The 27,283-nt window shown below is 42.7% G+C and overlaps 1 protein-coding gene and 1 long non-coding RNA gene across 3 annotated transcripts in view; one reads left to right on the forward strand and one right to left on the reverse strand.

Moving 5' to 3' along the window:
- The first annotated feature begins 54 nt into the window (after nucleotides 1-54).
- Nucleotides 55-17,536, forward strand: LOC118544229 (uncharacterized). Of its 2 annotated transcripts, XR_013449895.1 has the most exons (4): nucleotides 132-699; nucleotides 1,427-1,538; nucleotides 15,632-15,754; nucleotides 16,982-17,536. It is a non-coding gene; the product is annotated as an uncharacterized LOC118544229 (long non-coding RNA). The 2 variants fall into 2 exon arrangements; XR_013449894.1 differs by lacking the exon at nucleotides 1,427-1,538 and having other exon boundaries at nucleotides 55-699.
- LOC118544230 (complement receptor type 1-like) overlaps nucleotides 3,385-27,283 on the reverse strand; it is a 129,793-nt gene continuing 105,894 nt past the window's right edge. Inside the window, exons 17-19 of the mRNA XM_078078193.1 lie at nucleotides 13,881-13,956; nucleotides 8,000-8,101; nucleotides 3,385-5,347 (exon numbers count right to left, since the gene is read on the reverse strand). Coding sequence (XP_077934319.1) covers nucleotides 5,335-5,347; nucleotides 8,000-8,101; nucleotides 13,881-13,956 — 191 coding nt within the window. The 3' untranslated portion in view covers nucleotides 3,385-5,334. The remainder of the gene's footprint in view (nucleotides 5,348-7,999; nucleotides 8,102-13,880; nucleotides 13,957-27,283) is intronic.

A 27,283-nucleotide genomic window follows, 5' to 3' on the forward strand; every position in this document is an offset into this window, starting at 1 on the left:
TGGCGCGCCTTCCCGAAATGGGCGGGGCCAGCCGGCGCCCGGAGGCGGGGCCTGAGCGCGGGGCCCACAGGCCTCCCGGAGCCGGCGTGGGCCTGCGGGGTTCGCGACGCCGGGTCGCAGAGCGGCTCGCTCCCCTCCCGCGGGCGCCGGGCGGCCCTGCGACGATCCCGTGTGCACGCCGACCGGAGGGCCCCGGCGGCTTGCGGCGCTCGGCCGCCTCAGCGCCCGGACTCTGGAAGGGTGGGAAGGAAAGCAGAGCTGGCGGCGTCATCTTTGTCCCTTTTCCGGAACGGAGCGCCGCACTGAGCGGAAAGCGCAGCGACCTGAAACTAGAAACCCAAGGCCCAGGCCGCGGGTCGTCGTGGGGCCGCCCCGCTCGCGGCTCCAGTGTGGCGTGGGGCACTGCGCACTGCCCGGACTCCCTGGGCCCTTGTTTCCAGAGTTGGCATTAATCGGGCATATTGAGGGACAATACTTGTGATTTCCGTGGCTCAGCATCTGCTCTTGGATCCTCTCGAGGCCTGCTAGATTTCAGAATCTCAAAGGTTTGGCCACTGCACTCCCAACCCCTAAAGTAAAGCAAGGTAGATGGATTATTTAACAACACCGAGCCCTTGGCATTTGGGGCCTCACCTCTCTGAGTTGGCCCTTGAGCAACTAAATGCTCTATTGAGGAGGCAAAAAACAAGCATGAAAAAGGTAAGGACAAGGGTGTATGAATTGCCAATCTCCTGGAAGTACTTAAAGCCATTATTGTTGGGATGGAGAGGGATCCATAAGAGGCAGAACTTTTGTGGTGAAACAGTCTCTCAATGGAAAATCGAGTGGAAAATTAAGAATGAGCCGAATCTGTTTGTAGAGTTGTGATTAAACCTGTATGACTAGTAAGAGGAAAAAAAGTCACATGACCTGTATTACAAGAGTACACAGAAGGAATTGACATTTTCTTCCCATTAGCTGGCAAAGAATGATAAATGTCAACCAATGTGAGTAAACATATTGGGGGGGACCAACACCCTCAAACTTTTTGGCTTTTAATTTAACTTTGCCATATGTTAAGTTTTTAAATGGCCACGACTTTTAAACCACCAGTTCCATTTGGAGTTTATCCCAAAGAAATCATCAGAGCTGTGACCAAAGATGTATGATTTTGGAAGAAAAATGAATCCTAAGTGTCTAGCTAAAGTATAAGGAATTTTTGGTAGGTGGCTTTATGGTATGAATGTCTATGCAGCAGGCAGTTAAAAAAAATCTATGTGAGAAACTATGATATATATATGTAAGTTAAAAAAACTGACTCCAAAGAAGTGTTTGTCTTTGGCATTCCCATAGAGCAATTAGTTCAAAATTAACTGTCAGTGATAGCATTATGGGTATTTCATTTTCTTTGTGCTTTTCAGTTTTCTATATTGACCCTGTGTTACAGGAATCAGATGAAGAAAAAATTTTTTCAGTCCAACCTATATATCAACTGCTATATGAACTGCTATTTTGTTCATAGAATGATGGGGGTTGATCCTGCATCACACAGAATTAAGGTATAACAGAATGGTGAGGAAATGTAAGCTTTCTGTATTAACGTCAAATGCATCTTCTAGAATTACAAAAGTCTCTATATTTAAAGAATTCTATAGCTGAGAGGTACTAAAAACTTGATGAGTTCAACAAACCATGGAATATCCTCTTTCTCTGAGAACAACACTATATTTGGATTCTTCTCAGGGCATATGAAACAATAGGTGTGGAATTGATATCTAAAACACCTCAGTATCTTAGATTCTAAAATCCAGACACTCCATCATGACACTGACTTAAAGGAGGTATAATTAAGGAGACAGTAGGAAACTCAATGAGGGGGGATTATTTCTGTTAATTTTTACAGGTGCAATAGAGTTATATAACAGAAATGTTCTGTTTTTCAATGTTGACACTTACTTGTGAAAACAGAGTCTCTATTGTTCTCTGCAACCCTCTGTATACAGTGGTATAGGTCAGTTACATCTCAGTAAGATGAAAACATTTTCCCATCTATTTCTAGTCTTAGAAGTAAGTTTTTTTCTCATGAGTAAATTAAAAGGTGGGAAAATATGGCTGGTGTTGGGTTTCCTAGTTACACAAGCTAGATTAGAGTCAAGAATTGGGGTTTTACTGGAACTTTCCTTCAATCAGTAAAATCTCTACCTGGGTCTCATCAAGCCACTCTAAATATAATTGGAGAATTTCACATTGATTAATTTATTTTCATCTGCCCCAGTTATGGCTCCATTGGAAAGGTTCTGAGCCCTGTTCACTATTTTTCTGGACAAGCTCCATGAGACAGGGAGAGAGTTTTCTTGCTGCGGCTCCAGTTCTAGGTCTGTAGTAGGTACATAATAAATGCCTCTGAATACTGCAGGAAATAAATGGGTGTTGCTGTCAGGTGCATCTGACATGTCTCTGCCAGTTCTCCCCCAGCGTGGATGTCCCAAATAAGTGCTGGGAAAGTGCTGAGAGATTTTGTTTTAATCCTCTTAGACACTAGGAACAAGGTGGGGTTTGGGTCTAAAGGAGGGAGCTACGACTGTCTGCGCAGAAGACGTTCCTGTATCAGCAGTGCAAGCTCTGATGTGAAGTGGGGCTACTGTCTGTCCCTTAGCCCTGAGATCATTTTGTGACTTAGTTCAAAGGGAGAGTGTTGACAATGAACATCCTGTAGCCTGGACAGGAATAGAACTCAAGAATCAAGGCTTTGAGTGAGGTAGGGGAGTAAAGGCTCCTGGTGCCTGCAACGCCCCCTAAAGATTTTGTCACACTGCCAAAGTGACAAAGAGGAGAGCATGGGGAATATGCCTGTGTGTCGACCAGGTTTTGAGCTACGTGCTAGATCTCCTTTAAGGCTTTATGAATGGCACTAGGGTGCAGGTAGGTGTGTGGGGATGTCATTGAACAGAGGCCAACTTCTGTGAAATAAATCTTAATGTTAGATGATTCTAAATTAGTCTATTTGCATCATGCTTTTCAGAGGTGGGGGTAGCAGCATGAATGGGCCTGTGAGTACTCTCAGAAAAGGCTTTCCACTGTCGTGGTGAATTACACACTAGGTTAGCTGTGAAAGGCTGAAAGAGAATGGCTAAACAGAGCATAGATAAGCCATCTTTTTGATGTTGGCCCTGGGAGCTGTGCCACCGGTTTGTACCTGGTACGCACCTGCCAGCCAGTTGACCTTCGTATTTAGCTGTTACCAGCAAGAACATTCCAGTGGTAAGCCGCAGCCTACACAGGGATTCTGAAACCATTAAGTACAGAAAGGAGGACACTTCTCGGAAGGAATGCATATTCATTTTGTTTCCTCTTGGCTTTTGAAGGCTTTAAAAAGTAAATATATTACAAGCCATTTTCCAGACATAGATTTAGAAAGAAAAAAGCTTTTATTCCTTTGCCATTACAGTGATGGAGACAGAACATTTTATTTAAATGTCATAGGCTTGAACTTACACCTCACGCTTACGTGTACACAAAAAGGAAACGAGAAAAAAAATTAGATTGTTAGCACTAAGAATGCCTTTGGAGACCAGTTGGTCCAGCCCTGCTTTTCAGATGAAAAATGTAAGGCCAGAGGTTAACAGAATTACTCAACAATACAAATGAAGTTAGACAATTCAGTATTTTACCCATAGTTAGTATAAACAGTATTTCCCATGTATCACTGATGTCACGGGCAAAAAAATCTCATGAATTTCTTGAGATTCAATGTCCCAGGCGTCAGATGCTGGTTAATCGCAATACTCACTGACCTACTGCATTCTGGGGGAAAAAGAGGAATTTACATTTTTTTCTTCTGATAGGGAATTTTAATTCTAAGAAAGGCCAATTCCCAACAGATAATTTCTAGCCCTCCTTTAAAATGTACTTCTTCAGAAACTCAAGACCTAATAGATTTCCCTAAGTTTCAACTAAGCAAAACCATTGAGGATCTTTTGATATACTCATGGGTTACTTGCCTTTCTTTTATTGGAGGCCTGGCTGGGTATCCTTTGCCCATCTACAGGGAGGTGGGGTGGGGAGGGTTGGTCTTTGAATTTTTAACTCTAAATATGCCAATTACCCTTGTCTACGGTATAAGTTGTAATTTTTTCCTCCTAGTTTGTCAGTTGACTTTGCTTATGCTGTTTTCTCCCTTTCTTCCATGATTTTAAAGAAAACTTCAAGTTGATGTCCAGTTCACTCTTTATATTTATCTAGGTAAATGTGGCAGAATATACTCTAAAAGCAACTTAAAACCCAGAATTACACAGTAGTTAGCGGTCGTCATATGCAAATCTGTTGTTAAATATCCAGAAAGATTCTGGTATTTTCTAGATCGTTAGCATGGCCCATGTTATCATACCAAATAAATTGTTGATCTGTAAGCATGTGGACCAGTTATGGACTCCAGGATCACTTATTTATAGACCTGTACATTAATTCTGCAATTCTTAAAAGTCATGGTTTCTTAGTTTATTTGGTGTATTCTGAATCTATACAAAAAGTCACTTGCTTTTATAATAAAATTATTCTTTCATTTAAAATAGTATGTTTTTATACACACAGTACAAATTGCTTTTGAAATAGAACTTAGGAAATATCCAAAGCTCATTGGTTAAGATGTTTCTCTTGAAAACCTGTCCCTCGGATTCATTTAATGCCTTTTTAATAAACAGTAAATGCTGTGCTCGCTTCAGCAGCACATACAATAAACAGAAAATACTTTTTTTCCTAGAGAAAGTAAAAACTGATTTCTCTATATTTTACTCTGATCTAATAGGAGATTTTGTTCTACAGAAGAAAAAGTTACTAAGAAAGACGTGTGTATAAAGAAACAAACATATATGAAGAAAGCTTAGCAGAAAATGAATCAAAATATTAACAGTGGTTATCACTGAGTAGTATAATTGTATGTGACTTAGTTTTTCACATCTTCCTCCTGGATTTTGATCTTCTCATTAATGAGCCCATTCCATACATAGGTGAATCACATACAAGGCGAATAACAAACTTGTAAACAGAAATCCCAAGTGCCACCTTCTTCCTTTAAGTAATTGAGACTATTTATATACCCTAAGTGCAGTCTTTTCCCCCAACTTGATGATGTGTGCGTTCAGCAGAAGGAGAAAGCACAAGGAGTGACAGTAATCCAAGCTAAGAGGAGGGAGCTTTTACTAGCTCCTGGGAGCCCGGCAGCATCTTCACGTGCACATGTCTGCGTCTCAGTGAGGTCACTTCCAAGATTTTATGAGTCTCACATCTTACTCTGTTGAATTGGCTCCTTTCCAGCAACATTGTGATCCGAGGTGTTTCCAGCTCTATAGTACTTTGTCAAGGAAGGGCACTGAAATAACAGGATATTTTTATTCGGGTGACAGCATGGGTGACAACTGAACTGCCCAGAATTTGCTGCTTAAAATGGTGATACTAACATTACACATAATTACAAGTTCAGAAGAAGTGTTTATGCCCTCCTTAGTGGTTGCTATGTAGGGCACAAGAAAATATGGCATAAATTGAGACACTGAGTAGATAAGAGAGGGATTAATGAATAAGTTGACCTTTCCTCATTGCCTTTTTTTGCCAAAGGAAAAGTGTTCTCAGTGTTGAGCAACTAAATAGAAAGAGCCTTGTTCCAGAAACATAGAGGTCCCTCCTAACACACAAAATATTTCTGACTCTCTTTTCTGAGCCAGCTCCTGGCAGGGGAGAGTAAACAGGAGCTGGTAGTTTGGAGGAGGGTCTGCCTCAGAGAGCATGTCTTCCCCCTACCACCGTCATGACTGAAAGAAGATATTGTATAGTCCAAGATGTCCAAACGCTTCCCTGGCCATGCTGAAAGCGCTCCTCTTCCTTAAGGCCAGGAAGACTGTCCTCCCGCCAGTGGACAGATCCCTGTGGAGGCCTAGCAGCTCATCTGACACCCACTATTATTACTGCCACCTGATCCCTCATCATTGCTCTCTTTCCACCTCTCAAGACTTCCCAACATCATTTGTTACCTGCGCCATCTTTGAACATTCTCATGTCCTTTAGCACGCAGCTGTGTCTTTGGAATCTGCCTCTTTACCTGTATCACCCTCTCGGTCCTTGCACCTTGCTTGGGTGCACAGGGTGCAGATCTGACTCATTCCTTATCTACCACATCTTGCCACAGAGGATCAACCTTGCTCCTGGAGAACTCTATGGCCAAAATTCCAGTCTTAAAAAGGAGATTAGACACAAATTCATTAAGGACTTCCTACCATTTTATTAAAAGTTGATCAACAGTCAATGTAAACAATTTGACATGTACCTTGATGTAAAAGAACACTTCCAAAAAAGTTAGTTAAAAGGAAATTTTGATAAATTTACTCTCACATATTTATACTTCTGATTTGATAAAGTCTCTACTCAGAAATTTAAGGAAATTTAAAAAGGAGGTTCTTATAAGTTAGCATGAGAAAGAAGATAGAAGCTCAAAGTATGGTACATGTTATAAGTGACTAATCCAGGGGTGCCTGGGTGGCTCAGTTGGTTAAGCATCTGACCTCAGCTCAGGTCATGATCCCAGAGTCCTGGGATCGAGCCCTGTGTCCAGCTCCCGGCTCAAAGGGGAGCCTGCTTCTCCCTCTCCCTCTGCCCCTACCCCCACTCGTGCACTCACGCGCTCTCTCTCTGAAATTTAAAAAAAAAAAATCTGAAAAAAAAATGTGACTAATCCATGTTTGAAGAATGTAGATTCTGAGCAAGTGAATATAACAGTGTTAATAGGCAAAAAACAAATATTTTATTGAATACTATAGGATATAAGTTCTTTGATAAAGGAAATGGTTGTCATTTGGTGAAAACAAAATCAGAATACAATATTATACAGTCAATTCAATCTCCGTGTATAACCCTGCAAATGTAAAACAATATGCAAAGAAGCTTAAGAATACTAACTACTGAGTGGAGGCTAGTTCAGGTAATTTTTATATTCTTTATATTTTTCTTTATTTTCTACATTTTCAGTAATGAGCACTTCTTCTTCTTAAAAGGAAATAGTTTATTTTAAAACTGTTATAGACAGCAAGTGTGTGAGCACTTTGGGCAGAACTCCTTGGGTAAGTGGAGTCTGAGCCTGACGAATGCACCTTAAATTGGCAGAAAGGTGGTAAAGTGTTTCGGTGGGTCACTTGGCAGGAATGAGGAGGAATTAAATGCTATTTTAAGCCCTCTTGTGAAATAGTTTTTAAATTAACTTTTGTAAAGACAACCACCCCGTCTCGCCCTCTGTGGCTTCTACTCCACTCAGCTGTTGAAGCCATAAGTAGGCTACCAGTGAGGGAGGCTGTGTTCCAGTAAGACCTTAGTTACAAAAACCGTTACTTTATGGTTCAGGGATTTCTACCATTCAGTTCTACGTTGTGTGCCACTTTGGGTTGTAGCATCATCTCCCTTTTCACCCCAATCCTTTAGCAAACAGCTAAACATTTACTACACAGCAGCTATGCTAGGAAGCTGGTACTTTGAATTCCTGGAATGCAGGCATGAGGTGTGGTGACAAGCCTCCGGGGGTGGGGGCCGGGGAGAGCAGTCATAGGAGGCCAGGTGAGGCAGAGAATTCAGTGGGAGTGGGGAGGCAGGAAATCCAGAGTCTCCACAGGATCCTGAGGTGACCCTGTGCATTTAAGGGAAGTGGGGGACCCAGAGGCACACCCACGTGGCAAGTGCTTGGGTTCCACAAGAAAAACAAAGGCTTCCTTCTCAAAGGTCCATAGCAGCCCCGCACAAAAATACAGGAATGCTTTGTGAAAACAGTGCCTGTGCTTAGCGCGGACAGTCCTCACCCAACTCACTGGAAACAACCAGAATCCAACAAGACAACAACCGAGGCACTGCCACTTCCTGAAGTACCTTCGAACTCCCCTGGTACCAGCGATCCAACTAGAGCGGCAACATACGCAGATCCTGTTCTCATTTTCAGGATTTGAGTTCTTGAAGACGCTATGAATTCAGTATTTACATTAGGTACCTGCTGTTTTCCTGATCTGTTTGCAGAGTTTGAGGCCTTACACTGCTGTCTTCTTGAGGATGTAAATGGATCATCTCTTTAGGTTTCTCATCTGTAATATTGCTAATTGGCAGAAGAAGAAAAATAGGAAAAATATCTTAATTCTATACATTTCAGTCTTGGAAGAAATTCATCAGTCTCTTTTATTTTGAGATTTAGGACAGAATTTGCCTAAGTTTCTGAAATTTTTGCGAGATATGTAAAAGGAAAACATAACCAAATCCCACCTTTCAACACAAAGTCAAAAGACAGAGGAGGAAATCATATGAAAACCAGCCCGTACATTGTGTCAGAAGACTGCATCCTTATAGACAAGTGTCCATGCCTTAAAACAACACTTATTTCCAAAGCAATTCTGACTGACAAATAATCATTCAGCGCCAGATTGTGACATTTAAGCCTCACAAGGTCAGTGGCTCTGCACAGCGGATCTTACTCAAGGCTTCCTCTTCTGCTTTAGAGAAGATAGTTCTGTTTTCTGTACAATTAACGTCCACAGTCCTTGTCCTGAGGCATAGGAGGACTGACAGTAATTCCAAGGATTTAATCCCCTTTAAATGCCACGTGTAAGTAACAATAGCTCACATTTTCTGACCTTCATCCTAAGGGCGGCACTGTGTTAAGTGAGGTCGGAACTATTGTCCCTACTTACTTTACAGACAAGGAAAATGAAGTTTAGAGAAAGTCAGTGTCTTGCCGAGGGTTTCCTAACTAGTAAGTGGGTGTGAACACAGCTCTTGCTGATTGCAAAGCTCATGATCTCACCTGGTAATGCTGCTCTGCCTCTTCAGGGGTTAAGTGTAAGCGCTTCATTGTACATCAGTGAAATGAGAAATGATACAATCCCGGTACCTTTAGGTTTCAAATAGGTGTTGGTATTAGGGATTTAAGGGTGGAAGCACAAGGAGTTAACTCACTGCACCACTTAGCAGTACATCCTCATTACTCAGTTACCCTTTACCCTTTCTTGGACATTAGAACGAGGGCATCCCTTGAGACGAAGAGTGAGTCAGAAGCCAAAGTTTTCACAGGATGAGGAAGGGCAAACTTGAGATCCTTGCATGAGGAAGAGCAGAGGGTGGTACCGACAGGTGTCTGGGAGGGGCTTCCAGGGAGCAATGACTAAGTGGTTAACTGAGGAGTGGTTGAAAGTGGTTTTGACTGATGAGTTGGACATGGGTGTGGGCGAATACAACCTTCATGAGTGTATGCTGAAGGAATGGCTATCCACTTGATTGATGGTAGTTAATACGAATATGGAGTAATGCAGGAGTGCTTTATAGTGAGTGGTCTTAATGGTTTTGTACTCCAAGCATCAGACCAATGAAGACTTTAAAGCTTTATCTGAGTATGTACAAGAAGGCTGGTTTGTATAGGAATAGGAATGGATGAGAGGCAGAAACAAGAGGCAAGGATAAATGGGCTGTGAATGGAGAAACCTAACAGTATTTTTCCTGAGTGATCAGTGCACGACTTCTGCTTATTAACCTTTGTCACAAATTATTGTTGTATAAATATACAGTGAAATATAAGGTATGCAGATGACACATTTTTCACTAGTGAAAGGCCAGTAACGTTAAATCACAGAACTTGCTAGTCTGTGTGAATGGACAGGAATGTTTTCACCAAACCTTAATAAGGACAGAGTCCTTTGCAGAAATACTGTAATTTTCTTATAGGCTAATAATTCAGACCAGTGTAAAAAGGGAGAGATTGCCTACTATTCTCTATAAGGATACTGGCCTAATGTACCAGAGTAGCTTAAAAAAAAAAAAAAATCCAGTAAAATTGATGGGGGGACAATATTGAAAGAAAAAAGGAAATATTCCCCCTTTGTACTATATACAGTTCTGGGTGATACAGAATGTGATTCAGAAGTAGTAGCAGCTGAAATTACTACTGGGTAGCCGAATGGGTTCAGGATTCTGAGTCCGATCATCAGGACTGAAGCCCTACCCCTGAGCAACTTCCCGCTGGTATGATTTTAAGCAAGTCACTGAATTTCTCTGCCCTCAGAGTCTTCTCTGCTTTGGGATAACAATGTTATTAGGCCTACCTACCTCACAGAGTTGCTTTGGAGACCAAAGACAATAAATTTTAAAATATTTTATAAGCAAATATATTAGCTGTTGCTATTCTCTCTCTCTCTCTCTTTTTTTTTAAGATTTTATTTATTTTTTTGCAAGGGGGGGTGGAGAATGAGCGGCGGGGGAGGGGCAGAGGGAGAAGCAGACTCCCTGCTGAGTGGGGAGCCCATGCTGGGCTGGGATACAGTCCCAGGACCCTGGGATCATGACCTGAGCCGAAGGCAGACACTTAACCAACCGACTGAGCCATCAGGCGCCCCAGTTGTTGCTATTCTTTTTTTTTTTATTTTTTTTTTTTATTTTTTTAAAGATTTTATTTATTCATTTGAGACAGAGATACAGAGAGAGAGAGAGAGAGCATGAGCAGGGAGAGAGGCAGAGGGAGAGGGAGAAGCAGGCTCCCCGCCGAGCAGGGAGCCCGATGCGGGGCTCGATCCCAGGACGCTGGGATCATGACCTGAGCTGAAGGCAGACGCTTAACCATCTGAGCCACCCAGGTGCCCCCAGTTGTTGCTATTCTTATTATTAATCCTGACTACTGTACAAGTGGAAGTCAAAAGTCATTAAATAAAAATGACTTTGAGTGCCTATAGGTGGTCTCTGCTCACAAGAAGCTCATTTTCTGCTGGGAGTGCTGGTAAGGAGTGTAGTAGGGACCAAGGAGACAAGAGACAATTTAATAATAATAATAAAAAGATAATTTAATAGAGTGGGAAGTACAGTGTGGGGCAGAGGGAGGAAATGCATGGAGAAATTAGACATACTGAAACTGGGAAAGCTAAGGGTCAAGGAGGCATAGGAAGTCATCAGTGATGTGACGTAAGTCTAAAACAGGCTTGCTCACCAAGTTCAGTGTTAGTATATTAAAACAAAGAGCAACCTTGAAACCTAGGGTGAGTGTAGGACAATTAGAGATGTACTACCTGGTAGACAGTTGTAGCAGAATCCCCGATGGAGGAGAGGGCTAGTTATAGGCATCAGGTCCTTCGGTCCCGGATCACAACACAGCCGCCGGAAGATGCCATTAATTACAACACCACCTTCTGCTGGACACTAACCACCACCTCAGGCACTGACTCGTATGTTGTAGCTGCTCTTCTCCCTGCTAACACCTCTTCCGGCCGTTTCACTCCTAACTTGCTGGTCAAACAAGGCATAATATGTAATCTTTAAAAAAAAAAAAAAAAAAAAGCAGTTTAAAGATTTACTAAGAAATTAAAATTAGACCAAAATAGAAAGGATATATATACACACAGACAGACATGATCTCACTTTAAAACCCTCCCCAATGGGGCCCACCTAATCATCGTATTGAAGATTGTGTCTCCCCCACACCCATGTTCCCGAGCTCTCTTACTCTGCTCTGTTTTCTCCTAGTCTTTATCCCCCTTATTATAATTAATGAATTACGTGTCTTGTTTTTAGTCTCTCTCCCGTCACTGGAATGAGAACTCCCTAAAGGAGTCCCTCCTCACTGATGGATACTCAACAAGCCTCAGCACTGTCCCTGGAACAGAGAAGTGCTCAATAAATATTTACAGAATGAAATGAGTGTGCTAAACATCATCTAAGAGGGCTGCCGCAAAATGAACCATGGGTAGTTTCTGAGCTGTCTCGTGTGTCAGAGGCAGAGTTGTCCTGCACCCCTGGGGGCCTGGTTCGATCCTGCAGCTCCCATCCAGCAGGCCGTTCCTTCTATACCGTTCTCTCAGTCTTTTGGGGTGCTGACGTAAACTGCTCTGCTGGCGAGGCAAGAGCCAAGGTCCCCTCCACTCCTAGTCTGTGCCTCTCACATGACTTCCCTCTCGCTTCAATGAGAGGGCCTTCCTGCCCTTCCTGTGAGGAAAGCTTGAGAGCCAGATAAGAATAATCGGCCCGCCCTATGTAGCCGCAGCTCCGTAGTTTATCAGCTTCGCGCATACATGGACTCACCCAACTGCTTCCAAGAGAAGGATCTTGGGGGTTCCGATCATTTAAACTTAGCACCTCCTCCTGCTAACGTTAGTTCTGTATTATTTCTAACATGAAAATAAATGGCATTTTCTTACAGTAATCCACTCATTATCCCAAGAAGTGAAACACAGGCCAAAAAAAATGAAGGCTTAGAGAAGTTTTGAAATGTTTACGGATTACATGTATGATAGGTTCGATGGTGGGTTACTTGGCTGTTTGGCGGGTTTGCTCCCTGAGCTTTCAGGTTAAAGAAGACCATGATCTTTTTCCCTGTCCCCTTCCCTGCTTGCTGGGGCTCACGGAAGGCTTGAGCGAGGCCAGCGCACTCAGAAAGAACATGGCAACGACAGGAGGCCGATTTTAAGTCGAGGAACACATGAAGAAATGGTGTGTGATCTGGGGGTGTTTCTATAAGACGAGATCATCATTTCTAAGGAAATACACTTTATGAAATGGCTGTTAATCTTTTTTATGCCCGAGGATGATAATACGAGGAAATTTAAGTTACATGGGGGAAACAAATCAGGAGCTAGCCTCTGGAATTCAATCCTTCAGTCGATGAACTAGGAACAGGCCATAGGAATGCGGAATGGAGTCCTTGAGAGAAGGGAGGAGGGGCGGGACTGTCATGAATGTCTCTAAGAGAAAGAGAATCATTTGCCCTGGCTGGTTTTAACTGGACATTGGCCCGGGAATAGAAAATTAGAGCCCAATTACTTTAATTCAACCTTAATTTTTTAAAAGCCTAATTAAAAAAAAAAAAAAGACTCACAAACTGTAGTACCAAAAGAGAAACTTTAAGGGGGAAAGGTTATTGACACAAAGACTTTTGCTAATATCAAGCATCAGGGCTACTTTCACTTTTTTTTATAATGAAGAGCGAAGTGTATTTACCTGTCAAACCACAACATATAGAGAATGTTAATTAGGAAGGCCAAAGATTTAACTTAAATGTAAATCTCTACTAATCACTTTATCATGAAATTGAGTTCCTGACTAGATTGTAAGATGCTCTGCTGTGATATTGTGTTTCTAAAAAGCACACCCTGGCATCCTCTGTGAAATAGCAACTTTAGTTTCTGTCAGGCTTGTTTTTGGGGACTGTGTTTGGAACATTTGCTCTAGCAAACTGATCCCTTAAAGGTATGGACTCTTCCTCATGGGTATAGAATTTGTTCATCACGGTTCAACATTGATCTTACTGACCTTGACCTCACAGATGTTGTTCTAAATCAATCAGCGAATACAAAAGCTGAATATGTTCTCTTCCTAGTCAAAAATGTTTATTTAGATCTAATCCTTGTAAGGTTTGAGCAAGTTTAAAATTAGGTGGGCTTATAAAATATTTATTCTTTAATGCCCTGTAAAAAGCCTCAATTCTTTGACACTGGCAGCCTGTGATGTGTGGGCCAGTGAGACACACTACGTAACTTCTGGTGCCTTGATGAGGTCTCTATATAGAGGTCAGAGCCTGGAGTGTTTCAGCAAAACTGGGATGCGAAGTGTCTACTTTTGGAAAAATTCCTTCTGCCTATTATCCCTTTTGTAAAACTTTAGTCCTCCTTAAAATCCTAAGCTTTTTTTTTTTTAAGTGTTCTTATTATCATATATATTTCGTTTAGTGTGAATACTTCTCTATCCATAATGTACATCAAGGGCCTTCTGTATAATTATGAATTATTACATCTGTTTATGTAGTAGTGGGTTTTCTTTTTTTGAGGTTTTCTTTCACTTCTCTTTGGCTTTCAAGAGGAGGCAGGTATAGTCGTGGACATCTTCTAGGAGAATATGGCCATACTTACCCTTTTTTGTGCTTTACAATTATCCAACAGGAAACCATGATGGATGAAAGAACGAAGATCACGCCAAAGAAAATACCTAGGCAGTAAAACAGGGTCATTGAATGCATGGAAAATATGACCCATAAGTTTTAAACTCTAAATATCTAGTCCCACTAGAGGTTGCCAGTGAGTTTTTTAAATGTAGCTATAAATTCTACTTTTAAGAAACACCTCACTCAGGCTTACCTTTAAGAGTTTCCCTCCCATCCAAGTACTAACCAGGCCCGACCCTGCTTAGCTTCCGAGATCAGAGGAGTTTCCCTCTGCTCCTGGTTTAATCTAGCGCGTGAGTCTTACGACCACAGGGTCATAGATAAGGGGTGAGCAGAGCAGTTTGTAACCTGTGGTCCACAGCAGCCTTTCAACAAACAGGTGAGGACAGCCCCGGAGCTCCTGGCTCGGGGGCTCCAGACCCCTGCGCTCCTGCCTTGTGTGAGTCACAGGCACAAGCTATTCTCTGCAACAGAGTCTACTGCCAAACCACTCCTCTTAAATGGGCTCAGGAGATTGGTCTTTGTGGCTTCCGGTTTGTGCAAGTGGGCATGATACCATCCCGAAGAAATTTCCTGGGTTATAAACCAAAGAGGAAGTTGTGCTCTCCAGCTCCGTTAGAACAGGAAGGATGATTATTCATTTGTAACAGTTTAAGGCCAGTATAGAACCTTCAATAAAGATCACTCACTCTAGGGCGCCTGGGTGGGTCAGTCATTAAGCGTCTGACTTCGGCTCAGGTCATGATCCCGGAGTCCTGGGATCGAGTCCCGCATCGGGCTCCCTGCTCAGCGGGGAGCCTGCTTATCCCTCTGACCCTTTCCCCTCTCATGCTGTTTCTCCCTCTCTCTCTCTCTCTCTCACTCAATTAAATAAATAAATAAATAAAAACTTAAAAAAACAAAAAAAAACCACTCACTCTACATATGCCCGTGAGGATACCAGTCTTGTCACACGATGGCCTGAATTTCGACTTACTTTCCACCTAGCTGTAGTGTTAGAGACCTCGATCTCTCCTTTTATGTTTCATTCACTGTAAGTGAATACTTACTGTAAAGGTGCTAGAGCTCCTCATCAAACCCTTCGTAAAACTTACCGACTATGAGAGCATCACCTGTGCCTGAAGGGAAGACAAAAGTAGGAAGGACAACATCAGCCTGGCACACGGCATGATCAACAGGAGATCAGTCAGTGACAAGTCATCCTGATTTTTTCAGCACACAGTCTAATGTTTTTCTAATATAAAAAGCCATTGGTTTCCCTCACCCAACCTCATTTTATCTTGTGCACTCAGCAAAGTATGTGTTTTTTTTTCTTTTTAACTTAATATCTTTTTCATAAAATTACTATAATTACAGCAGAAGATTTATAAAACAGAACAAAAAATATCACCCATAATCCTCCTACCCTGAAATGTTTTTGTACAATCCATTCTGGTACATTTTCCCATGCATCCAAGTTTTTACACAGTTATACACTAAAAATCCAAATCATGACAGGCAAATAAATATAAACTTATTCTAGTGGATGTATCAGTGTAGTCCAAGATTTCTATTGTATATTTAAGTTGTTTCCAGTTTTATTTGTAATGAAGCCCTTGATAAAAATGCATGAAATATTTTTCATATTAAAATATTCCATTAGAATGGATTCCTAGGAGGGCTAATTGGCATGGATATTTGTATTATTCTCTATATACACTGCATAATTGTTTTTCATAGGCTTTTTGCCAATTGCTGTGGTACGTTCAACAGATGAGGATACCCGTTTCACCACATCCTTGCTTTTTACTGGGTGTTCACATAAGAAGCTTCCTGTTGTTGCTAATGTAATGGGCATAAAAGGTATCTTGTTCTTTGCTTTTGCATTTCTTTAGTTTTAATGAGATTAAAGTTTCCAGATTTATGTGCCAGGGTGAACATACACTTATACTCTTTCTCCCTATCCTGCATTCTAAGATAGTTGCTGCATTTCTCTGCTCCTTTTTTAGTGCTGTGTTGAACTCTGCTAAAGAAACTTCACTTACCTTAGAAAGGTCATGGAGACTTTTGTGAATTAGGAGATCCAGACAGTGAAAGGGGTAGTAGAACTAACTATAAGCCAACTTGAACTGGAGCTTTTGAGAGAAAATCTGGGTAGAAGAGAGAAGCTAAGTTCTAGGAAAGCAGTTGCATTAACAGATGGATCCTTGGGGGACCAAAATGGGTGAAGTGGATTTTAGGACATTTTTATGAGTGTTACATAATGTAATACTTCTTTGAGACTCACTGGGATATTCCAGTAAAGTCTTAGTTTTTAGTTTATTTCTGGAGTTAAATCTATTTAGCGGCCAGGCAATACTGTTATGGTACTCTTGAGACAACACAGTTAAATATAGGTCATACGTACTGTCATCGGCATGTTCTAGCCTTAAAGGGGAGCCCAAGATCACCCCTTATGGTGGGGAAGATAATATAAATCAGGCCTCTGGTATAACTGGGCCATTGAAATAGGAGATGTGGTAGATTTGAGAATTCCAAGAAATTCTTCATTCTGTGATGCTAGCATTTAAAGAATTCTTTTCTTATTTGGCTTGCTGTTTTCTCTCAAACTGCTCTCTGGTGTATTCTTCCAAGTCCCTGGTCTATTTCCCCATCTTCCTTCTTAGGAAGGCCTAGGAGTGATATCTTAAGCAATCCCAAGCCTTAGGGAAAATATTTTTCTCTGTTTTCCACTGTCTTATCTTTGCTTGCCTCTTCTCACTACAAAGTGGTAAGATTTCAAGGACCAGGATTACATAGGGTAAAGAGACTAGGAACAAGAGTGGAAGGGGACGTGCTTTTAGTCTGGGTCTGTTTTAAGTCCAGAGGGATGAAAGAGTTCACATGTGGTCCAGCCCAATTCATGAGGAGTCCAGGCTAAGGTGTGAGTTCCAGGAATCTTCTGGTTAACAGTTACTTGGCCTGTTCTAATTCTTTGTATCTTCCTGAATCAGAAGAGCTGCTTATTGTCTGGTGTTTCAGACCTTGGCTTAAGAGCTTTCCATTTCATCATGACTAATATTGGGATTTTCTCTTTTGTTTTACCCGGAGGACGGCCCCATCCGCGTCAGCACTGCGCCTGCGCTAGACGCCCCGGAACCTTCAGCTGCTGCTGCAGGGCGGCTGGAATCAGACTCGCCACCTGCACGGTCGAGGGCAGGACCCCCAGGAGCGCCACTGGACCCATCTCTTACACAGGCTGACCGATTTCTCCTGGTGTTCAGAGTCTGTTTTTGTCTAGCACCATTTGAAATCGGTTATGATGTAGGGGGAAAAGCAGCAGCCTCGAAGCCTCATGCCAACCCTGGGGAGCAAGCGCCTGTGGTCTCCTGGAGGACGGATGGGCAGAGAGTGGGGAAGGACGATCTCGCGCTTTTTTCACTAACTTCTTTAACTGCATTTATGATGCCTTATTGCAGAGGTAAGAGAGAACTGAATGTATTTTGACAAACAAAGGGCCATAATGCATCTGATGCCCCGGCTTGCATGTTGCTGAAATGTGGCAGCTGCTGCATCTGCTGTCAGCGGTTGCTGTTGAATCATCTTTCCGTGAAGAGTCTGTTCGTGCCTCCTGACCTGAATAAATACTTCACTCTACTCAATTAATCATGTCTTTGTTTTTCATGTCATTTCCTATTCATAATTCCATGATAAGCGGGGTCCTGAAAAGGTAACTTGAGATGTAGATTCACCTACTTCCTAAGCATTCGAGGAGCCAGCCCGTTAGGGCAAGAATGGAATTCTGTGAGCCAAGAAACACATGAGAGAAAAGATCACAGAAAAGAGAGATGCTCAAGCCCGGGCCAAGGGATGCTGCTTATGGAAGGGGAAGCTGAGGCTGGTTCCAAATGGACTGGAGCCCTGGCACCTCTGTGGTCCGTGATCCTTTGAGAAATTTTGTCGAACCGAACCCATGGTCACATGGCTGGTAAAGGAGAGCAGCCTGAGGATTTCCCTTACTTCATAAAAGATGCAGGAGGTCTACTTGTGGTTCATAGTTTCTATGAACCCTGAAGACAGGGCGGACCAGTTCTGGAAAGGTATTCAGCGATTAGCCAGATCTGACGTCACGGGGGATTAGACCTGTGGAACCTGCGGGTCGGAGGGCTGTGGCCCCCTGAGGGAGCGTTTTGCGCAGATGTCCGGAGACATCTTGAGTCTGTTTTTCAAGACCGTGCAGATTTTAGGGTCCACCCATAGGGGCTCTGGTTATACTGTTCCAGGATCGGGCCTACATTTTTGTTCTAAAGTTTCCCCAGGTGACTCTCGTGTGCAGCCACAGGTGAGAGCCACCCCTCTGGGGCCTTGCTTTCCGACTCAGACGGTGCTGTGAGGACCCCTAGCACGGGTGTATGAGTTGTTGGTCCTCGTCTCCTTGGGCTGCTGTAAGAAACTACTACAGCCCGCGCAGCTTATAAACAGATACTTCTGTTTTGGATGCTGGGAAGGCCAAGATCCAGGTGCTGGTGGATTCAGCGCTGGGTGAGAGCCAGCTTGCCGGTTCAAAGACCGTGCCTTCCCAGGGCAGAGGGGCTGAGGGAACCTTCTTGGGCCTCTTTACAAGGGCACTGATCCCATCATGAAGGCTCTGCCCCCATGACCTAATCTCTTCCCAAAGGACCCACCTCCTAATAGCTCACCTTGGGGTTTTGGTGGGACACAAACATTCACACAGTAACTGTGTGGAAACAACACACCTCATTTCTTTCAGTCCTGGAAGTCCAAAGTGTGACCTCATTTCACGAGGCTGAACTCAAGGCATTGGCAGGGCCAAGCTCCCACCAGAGGTCCTTGGAGAATCCGTTTACTTGCCTTTCCAGCGTCTAGAGCTGCGTTCTTTGGCTTGCGGTCCCTGTCTCCATCCTCAAGGCCGGCAGCAGAACATTCGGCCACAGGGTCACACCGCCTTCTGCTTCAGTCAGCTTCCCCACTGACCTCCCTTCTAGGGAACCGTGTCATTTCACTCAGCCCCCCCCCCCACCAAGATCCCATGTGCAAAGACCCTTAGCCACAGAGGGGACATTCACAGGTGTCCGGTATTAAGACTCCACGGTCTCCGGAGGCCATTAGCCTACCACGAGCAGCAGTATGTAGAACTCATGGAAATGCTGAATCTTGGGCCCCACCTGGGACCTGCTGGATCAGAATCTGCGTTTTAACAAGACTTGCCTGCACACTACAGCCGGAGAAGCGTGGTCCCATGGGGTCCTACCCAAGGAATTCTCCAATAAGGAATTGAGTCCCATGTCAAATACAAATTGAAGGGGTGTTTTCCCAGGAGCCTTTTCGGGTGGTGCTGGGTGATCCGATGACTGGCATTTTCCCAAACACCATAACTAAGTGCCCATCTAAACGACGGTGGTCTCCAGAGTCTCCCTGAAGCCACCAGCCCTAAGCACCAGAATGCTGGAGCTCTTGCTCGGTTTCCACAGTTGGAAACAAGGCTTGCCACTGCCACATAAAACAATTCCATTTTTAAAAAGCTGTGTAAGGGAGATAGATGTTTATGATGTAAACATAAGCAGCTTCTGCTACTCCCCATATACAAGTTTTCTTGGGGTAGCGAGTCAGGAATCGGGGTGGGTTACTTTCTCATTGTGACCTATACTTGCGGCGATTCGTGCACCTTCAGGTACGTAAGTGAGAGGGAAGGAAAAATTTACTGACCACAGCCCCCAACATTCTGCTTCCCCATAGTTAAGCAACAAGGGACAGAGGTGAGCCCTTTTAAAATGTCGATTTCACAGAAGGAAAGCAGAAAAGACCTCGTTAATACTAGATCCAAAATGAAATTTAAAATGTCTTCTGGGAATCACAGCAAGGACAGGAGCCTCTGAATAATGACCAAGTTGGAAGGACTTCAGGAACGTCAAATGCCCGGAGAGTCCACAGGAGGGCAGCAGTGCTACGCGGTAGAAAGACTGACCACTTCAGTGCAACCTTTTCTGGGTGAAATTGGAAATGACGAAAGCAAAATTAAGCAGAGGAAAAATGTGCACAGGTAGTCGACTTTTCATCATTTCTGGGAGTCAGTAGACTATATTAAATCCTGCTCTTGAGTAGAAATATGCAAATGTTAAAATCTGTAAGAAAGGTCATTCTTGGTTAAAATGTTAGCTGTCAGGAATTACTAAGTTTTCAAATACCAAAGCTGACTATTTTCTTTAAAGCTAAAATGTTCTGAAACAATGCAAATTCAGATTCCTGCCCATGGTATCTATCTGTCTTAAGCTTTCTTACAGAAGACTTTTTGGTAGTTACCTTAAAAGCTCTCCTGTACATTTTATGCCAATTTAAAACATATTCTATAGTCTCAGGCTAAAGCCAAATACAATTTAATAAATTGTTTCATGTATAGACAACCTAATTTCCATCCAGTGTTATCAGAAAGATTGCCTCTGTTTTTTCAAACAACAAATAGCCTTGTTTCATTAGGCAACAACATCTTATGTCTCAGACTGTATTCTGATGTAATAGGCTCAATTTAAAAAATAGCATCTTGTGGGGCACCTGGGTGGCTGGGTCAGATAGGCATCTGACTCTTGATTTCAGCTCAGGTCATGATCTCAGGGTCATGGGATCCAGCCCTGCATGGGACTCTGCGCTCAGCAGGGAGCCTGCTTGAGATTCTCACTCCCTCTCCCTCTGCCCTGCCCCCCCAATCTCTCTCTCTCTGTCTAAAATCAGTCTAAAATAAAAAAACAGCATTTTGTACATATATAAGCCTTTACCTCTGTCTTTATGAGTTTATATATAGAAATAGGCTATGGAGCTTGAGAATCACTAATGCAGAGGTTCTAAACCTTGACTACATATTAGAATCACTTGGGAAGCTTAAAAAAAAAAAATCCCTATGCCCAGGCCACATCCCAGATCAATTACATAAGAAAACCCAGAGGGGTTGGGACCCAGGCATCAGTGAAGCTCCCCAAGTGATTCCATGTGCAACATGGTTCAGAACACGGAGGCCTGATCTCAGACATTTAACAATCTAATTCAAATCTGCAAAAAGACCAAGAAATTTTTTTTTGCATAAACAAAAGCAAACCCTATTAGTTACGCCAATCAAATTTTACACTTTCATTGTTGGGACTTGGGTTTTGAAGTACTTCACCATACCCATACGGGGATACAGAGGTGGTATGAGGTAGTTCACTCAAGGCTGGGTAATCACAAAGGCTCTGAGAGCTGGGGAATCAGGAAAAGCTTCACTGGTTGGAGTGTAGGAGCTGAGCCTTGAAAGATGCCCAGGACCCGGCAGGACCGGAAGGGCTACGGGCAGCCGTGAACCAGGAGCTCAGCAGAGCACTCGGGGCAGATGGTCTGCTTGGCGGACAGCAGCTTATTTGAAGAAGTACATGGAGCAAAAGAAGTCTGAGGAAGAAGAGTTGGGACTTCTTTGTAGGAAACCTTCAAGGAGCACGCGAAGGAATTTGGACTTCATGCTGTAGGTCATGTACTGTGGCTGAACACCTCTGGGCAGGAGAGGCCCGGGCTGGGCTGGGAGAGGAGCCCTGACACATCTAAGGCCCTGGGCTGTGAGGGGCAGGAGTGGAATGCTTAGAGAAGCTGGGCCCGAGGGACAAGCATACGTCCTCTGAGATAAAGCATGCTCGAAATAACGCATCATCACAAGTGAAAATTCTCCAATCTACATTTTATTTTTTACAACATTTGAAGGTCTGGTGTTCAAAAAATGAACAATACAGACCCCGATACATGGGACTTCTCATTTCACTGCAAATACATTCTTACAGTTTTAACAAACTTTTAAATATATATATGCTTTTTTATGTCATTACAGAAACATTCCTAGAGAAAACTGTTTTCCCCTTATGTTAGGTGATTGACAAGTTGTTTGACAAAGAGCGTAATTTATATTTACACATTTATATCAATTTCCCATATAAATCTACTAAAATGAGAAAACTAAATTTGAAGCAGAAACTACTATACAAGTCCATTTATTTTCAAAAGCCTAACAATCTTTGGTTGGCAAATATTCAATTCGGCTGGTTAAAAATAAACAGTACAGCCATCCCTTGCTTCGAAGCAAGTGCTACGTCCCCGAAAAGTATACGACAGTGGGGCTGGTACAGCTTCACCTCCGTTCTGAATTCCGAATTCCTGCTTCTGCTCAAGCTCATCTTCCCCAAGGGCTCCCCGGATCCCAGGGGGAAGGAACACTTACAGTGCATCACAAACATGGTCCACGCTTGATTCCCAACCATATCCTTCTCCGGGCAATGTTTCTTTGGCCTAATTTGCGCTACTAAACGGAAAAGTGCAAAACGAAACTTGTAAAAGTGTCATGGGAGTTCGAGTGGCCGTCCCCCCTGGGCCTCTCCGAAAGAGACCCTGCCTGGGTGAGGACGTGGAGGCCACAGTCTGTCCCAGCTGAGCATCCGGTGCTACCTCAGCTGTTGGTTTTTTCTGTCCCTTTGCACGAGCAACGGCAGGCACCGTTTCCTTCTCTGAAATATGTGGCTTAATTTTTACTCTGCTGTTAGCACATAAGGTGAGATGCCCCTAAACACTCAGATTCTGATACAACCTGAGCTTATCTGATGGATACGTTCCTGCAAAACTCACCCCGTTTACACGACATTGTCTAAAGTAAGACCTCTCTTTATTCAAGTACGGGGAGAAGAGGACCCATTGCCAGAACTCGGAGTGGAATCGAATTTTCCCAAAGAGCAGAATCCTCTTAGGGAAACTGCAAGGCCACAGTGTTCACTCTAGCACCGGCGGGCGAATTCTTGCTACGAGAGCGAGGGCTCCCTGATGTCGTTCAGGAGTTTGCAATAGATTCTGAACCCCTCATGCAGACTGCTTATCGATGTTTTAAAAAGTGAAGCACAAATACCATACACTTTATAGCTTCCTTAAATCACCAAGAAGCTACAAATAGTTAAAAAAAAAAAAAATATGGAGCGGAGGACCACAGGGGAGGGGAGGGAAAACTAAATGGGAAGAAATCAGAGAGGGAGACAAACCATGAGAGACTTCTGGACTCCGGGAAACAAACTGAGGATTACAGAAGGGAGGGGAGTCGGGGGGATTGGGTAACTGGGTGATGGGTATTAAGGAGGGCACATGTGGTGATGAGCCCTTGGTGTTATATACAACTAATGAATCATTGAACACTACATCAAAAACTAATGATGTACTATATGTTGACTAATTGAATAAAAATATAGAATTCTATCCCATTTAGAGCATTTTCCAATAATATTCTTAGCTAAGAAAGTCAAACTTGTTCAAAAATCCCAATATGCAGGGTTCCTGTTTTTAATGTTTAAGGGCTGAAGTAGCATACACATATTTGTAAAGGCACTTAACACTACACAATATATAAAATACATCTTAGAGTTGCCGGAAGAATGAGTCTTAAGACTTGGCATTAATCTTTGAACAAGTAGGATTTAAAATCACTTTCTTTACTTTCTTTTCTATAGGCTCAAAGAGTCTATTATTTGATAGAACAAATAATTCAATTTGAACTATAGTTCTCTAAATACAGAGATTTATTTTAAAAATTATTTCCCCGCCTAAATACTGCCAGGGATACTGTGTCGAGTTGTCCTACAAGTGCAAGTGTTATTTAAGGGAAAACAGGCCAGAGGTTCATACCCAAATTCATCCACAGTGCAAAGCAGCATCAAAGGATGGTGACTACATTCAAGCCACCTTAAAATGTCAGCCTTATGGCTCAGTGGCTGCATTCATGAAAGTACAAGAACTAGAGAATAACTTTGATAGACCTTAAGATTTTCGTTGGATCAAAAGATAAACTGAGGCACTGGTTTGTGGAAACCATTTGGTGCATCTGTTCTGCCTCAGTGATGGATTTATTCAGGTAAGTGGTATATTCACCTCCAACCTCTGTTTCCCAAAAGGGCAATTTATCCAGAAAACATCAGTTAAGTATAGAAATTAAATCCAGAGGCCCATTTAGAAAATGTACAATTAAAAACATATATTTATAGTAGCAAAAGTTCCTGATCTAGAAAGTAAATGACTCTCTCATATGTTCAGCTAGTCTGTGTAGAAACTGTCCTATCCTTGTGTTGTGTTTTTGATTCTCTTCAAAACAAGGAATAGAGCAGTATGATACAAAGTACTTAGTAAAGATTTCATTTAAATTAAAATGAGGGCTAATGGCAAAGACTGGAGAGAAACACTTGTTTTCCTATTACTGAAATTTTAAATCTGGCTCTGAGATGAAACTTTTGAGAAGGTAACAATTCTACCAGCCTTCAAGCTCAATAATGCCTCATTTAGCCCTCACGGTCAAAGAAACCATCTTTCACTAAGAGAGTCTCCTAAATAACTAAGGGTAACATCACAGTTTTATGGTAACAATAGACCTCTTTCTAAAACCAGTTATTCTAGCCCGATGCTTTCCAAAGAAATATACTATGAGTCACATGGGTAACTTTACATTTTTTAGAAACCACATTTAAAAAAAGTTAAAAGAAGCTAGCGAAGTTAATTTAAATGTATTTTACTTTAACCCAATATATGTGTTATTTTACATTTTTTGTACTAAGTCTTAAAGTCTGGTGTGTATTTTACACTTACAGGACAACTTACAGAGGACTAGCCACTGGGAAGTCCTCAGTAACCACACGGGACTATCGACTATTGAATTGGAAAACGCAGGTCTAGTCCCTGCCTTAGTAAAATGACTAGAACGGACAGATGAAAACTCACCGTGGATGAGTCAGTGGTTCACCAGTCCGCGTGGCCCAGTGACCCCTTCAGGGATGCCTACCCAACCTAACAGCTAACCATGTCAGTTTTGGATACCCTAGTACTTCTTTCTCTGGGGGACGCCATCACGTGAGCCACCACCGTCCCAAAAATACACTTGTGATCGAGCAATTTCCAGGACTACTGGGAGCCATTTTATATTGTGAGTTAGGACTATCAGTGAATTCTCTGAGACTGCCATCTTTTTCTACTTTTTGGAGTCAATACTTCTTTGGTTTGTGTGGTGGTGGAATCCTTTTCTTCTAATAGAATTTTAAATAGAATCCAAGAGAGGAGAAAGATAAAAAGGATTCACCTAACTTTTAGGAAACACTTATTTGATAGAACAACGAAGCAATTTAAAGATGGTGAAAATCAGGGCGCCTGGGTGGCTCAGTTGGTTAAGCGACTGCCTTCGTTTGGCTCAGGTCATGATCCTGGAGTCCCAGGATTGAGTCCCGCATCGGGCTCCCTGCTCAGCAGGGAGTCTGCTTCTCCCTCTGACCCTCCCCCCTCTCATGTGCTCTCTCTCTCTCTCTCAAATAAATAAATAAAATCTTCTAAAAATAAATAAATAGGGACGCCTGGGTGGCTCAGTCCGTTAAGCGGCTGCCTTCGGCCCAGGTCATGATCCCAGGGTCCTGGGATCGAGTCCTACATCGGGCTCCTCGCTCAGCGGGGAGCCTGCTTCTCCCTCTCTGTCCCTCTGCTTGTGCTCTCTCTGTCAAATAAAATCTTTAAATAAATAAATAAATAAATAAATAAATAAATAATTTAAAAAATATATAAATAAATAAATAAAGATGGTGAACATCTAACCCTGGATTACTAATTACAGATGTCTTATATTACCTTCACCATCCATTATATGACCTTCCAATGTTTACAGACACCTTGGAGCTCACGACAGACTGAAATCTACCTTCCTGGTTGGCTTTAGCTTCAAAGGAATCCTAAGAGACCAGGAAGATTCACAGGACTGGGGAGGCCCCTACTGCCACTTCGGTTGGTATGTTCCGTCTTCCCCTTTGCTCCTGGGACCCAAGACACCACTCTGCTTTGACCAAGAAATGGCCCTTCCTAATTGGCCTCTGTAGAGTGTGCTCCCAAACTCCTGACTGTAATGTGGGGTAGCACCTCACATTATAAGTAGGGGGATACATATCTCCTCTCTTCCCGGCTGTGTAGACACACATTCTGGCACAAAGGGAGGAACACTTCCAATTCATTTCATTAGGACAGAGGGCAGTGAGGCTCAAAGGGTCTAAGGCAATGCAATTCAGTTTTTCAAAATCTAAACTTTGTTGGTTTCTTTCATATGCTAAAAATATTCTGGTAATGGAAAACAAATAAATGCCTTTACAGAGTTAATACTTAGGAGTTGAAGTTGATTGCATTTACAAAATTAAGTAAAATGTATTTTGACTTCTGAAAAAGGACATTTTTCTTCCCTGCACTTGAACTGATTTTAAATTCCTGTGCAATGTTTACCCCTGAAACCATTTAGCCTGATGCGAATAATGTAAACTCTCTGTGAGGACAAAGGGTCCTTGTCTCTCACACCTTAAATTTAGAGGGAATACCCACAGCATGCAATATTGTCTGAGAAGTCAATTTTATGACAAGGCAGACATTTTCAGATGCACTGAGTACAGTCTCTTCCTGAGGCACATCTGCTTTCCCGCCGAGGGAAGAGTTCTGTAAAACTTATTACCTGACATCTCATAAGAAATCCTTTCTTATTTATTGGTTGTTTAAAATATTTTGAAGAGCTTGTTGAAAGCTCAAGAATTGGAGAGCCAAGTAGAAAAACGTTCAAGTTGATCTGAGCCTTCGGTTGTTTGCCCCATGTCGCTACGCTCCCCGCTGCCTGATCTGGCCACTCGATGGAGTGAATCCCCAACCTCCATAACCTTCATTTAAGCACTGACGGCTTAAAAATTACAAAGTTACTGGCTCAGTCATTATTATAAAAATAGGTTTAAGTTCTACCAAATGATAAATATTCTTAACAGAAAAAAACCAAGAGAACTATGGAGTCACCGGTAATAAAACACATAAAGTATGTAAATAATTCTAATGGACTTCAGCAAACTCTCGCTTCTCCAGGGATGATGTCACCAGAGTAGAGAGAATCATACATTTATGAAACGAAAATCACCACCCGCATGTGAACACACTGATGTCCAGCAAAGGCATCTGTTCTCTGGAGCCGCACAGTCTTGCCAAGCCAGACACGACTCAAGCAGCAGCAAAGCACCAGGCAAGAGCCGATGATCCCCAGATGAGAAAGTATGGCAGCGAATGAGGTAAGGAAGGAAACCGGAAGGAAAGAGGAAGAGGTGTGTGGGTGGGCCCATCTCACGCGCCCGGGATCCCATTCTATTCCTAGCTGAGACTAAGGAACAGACAACTCGCAGAACCCTTCAGCGTGCGGCCACGTTCATCAAATCGTTCAGAGACGTTTGATGGCCTGAAAAATGATGACTTACACGATGTTTGTACTTTGGGATGGAGGCCACGGAAGGGTAACTGTGTTCCCAAGTCATCACAAATACAAGTTTAAATCAAAATCCATTTTGTACCAAGTTTTGGCCG

This window comes from Halichoerus grypus, chromosome 7 (genome assembly GCF_964656455.1).
Source record: "Halichoerus grypus chromosome 7, mHalGry1.hap1.1, whole genome shotgun sequence".
Lineage (NCBI taxonomy): Eukaryota > Metazoa > Chordata > Mammalia > Carnivora > Phocidae > Halichoerus > Halichoerus grypus.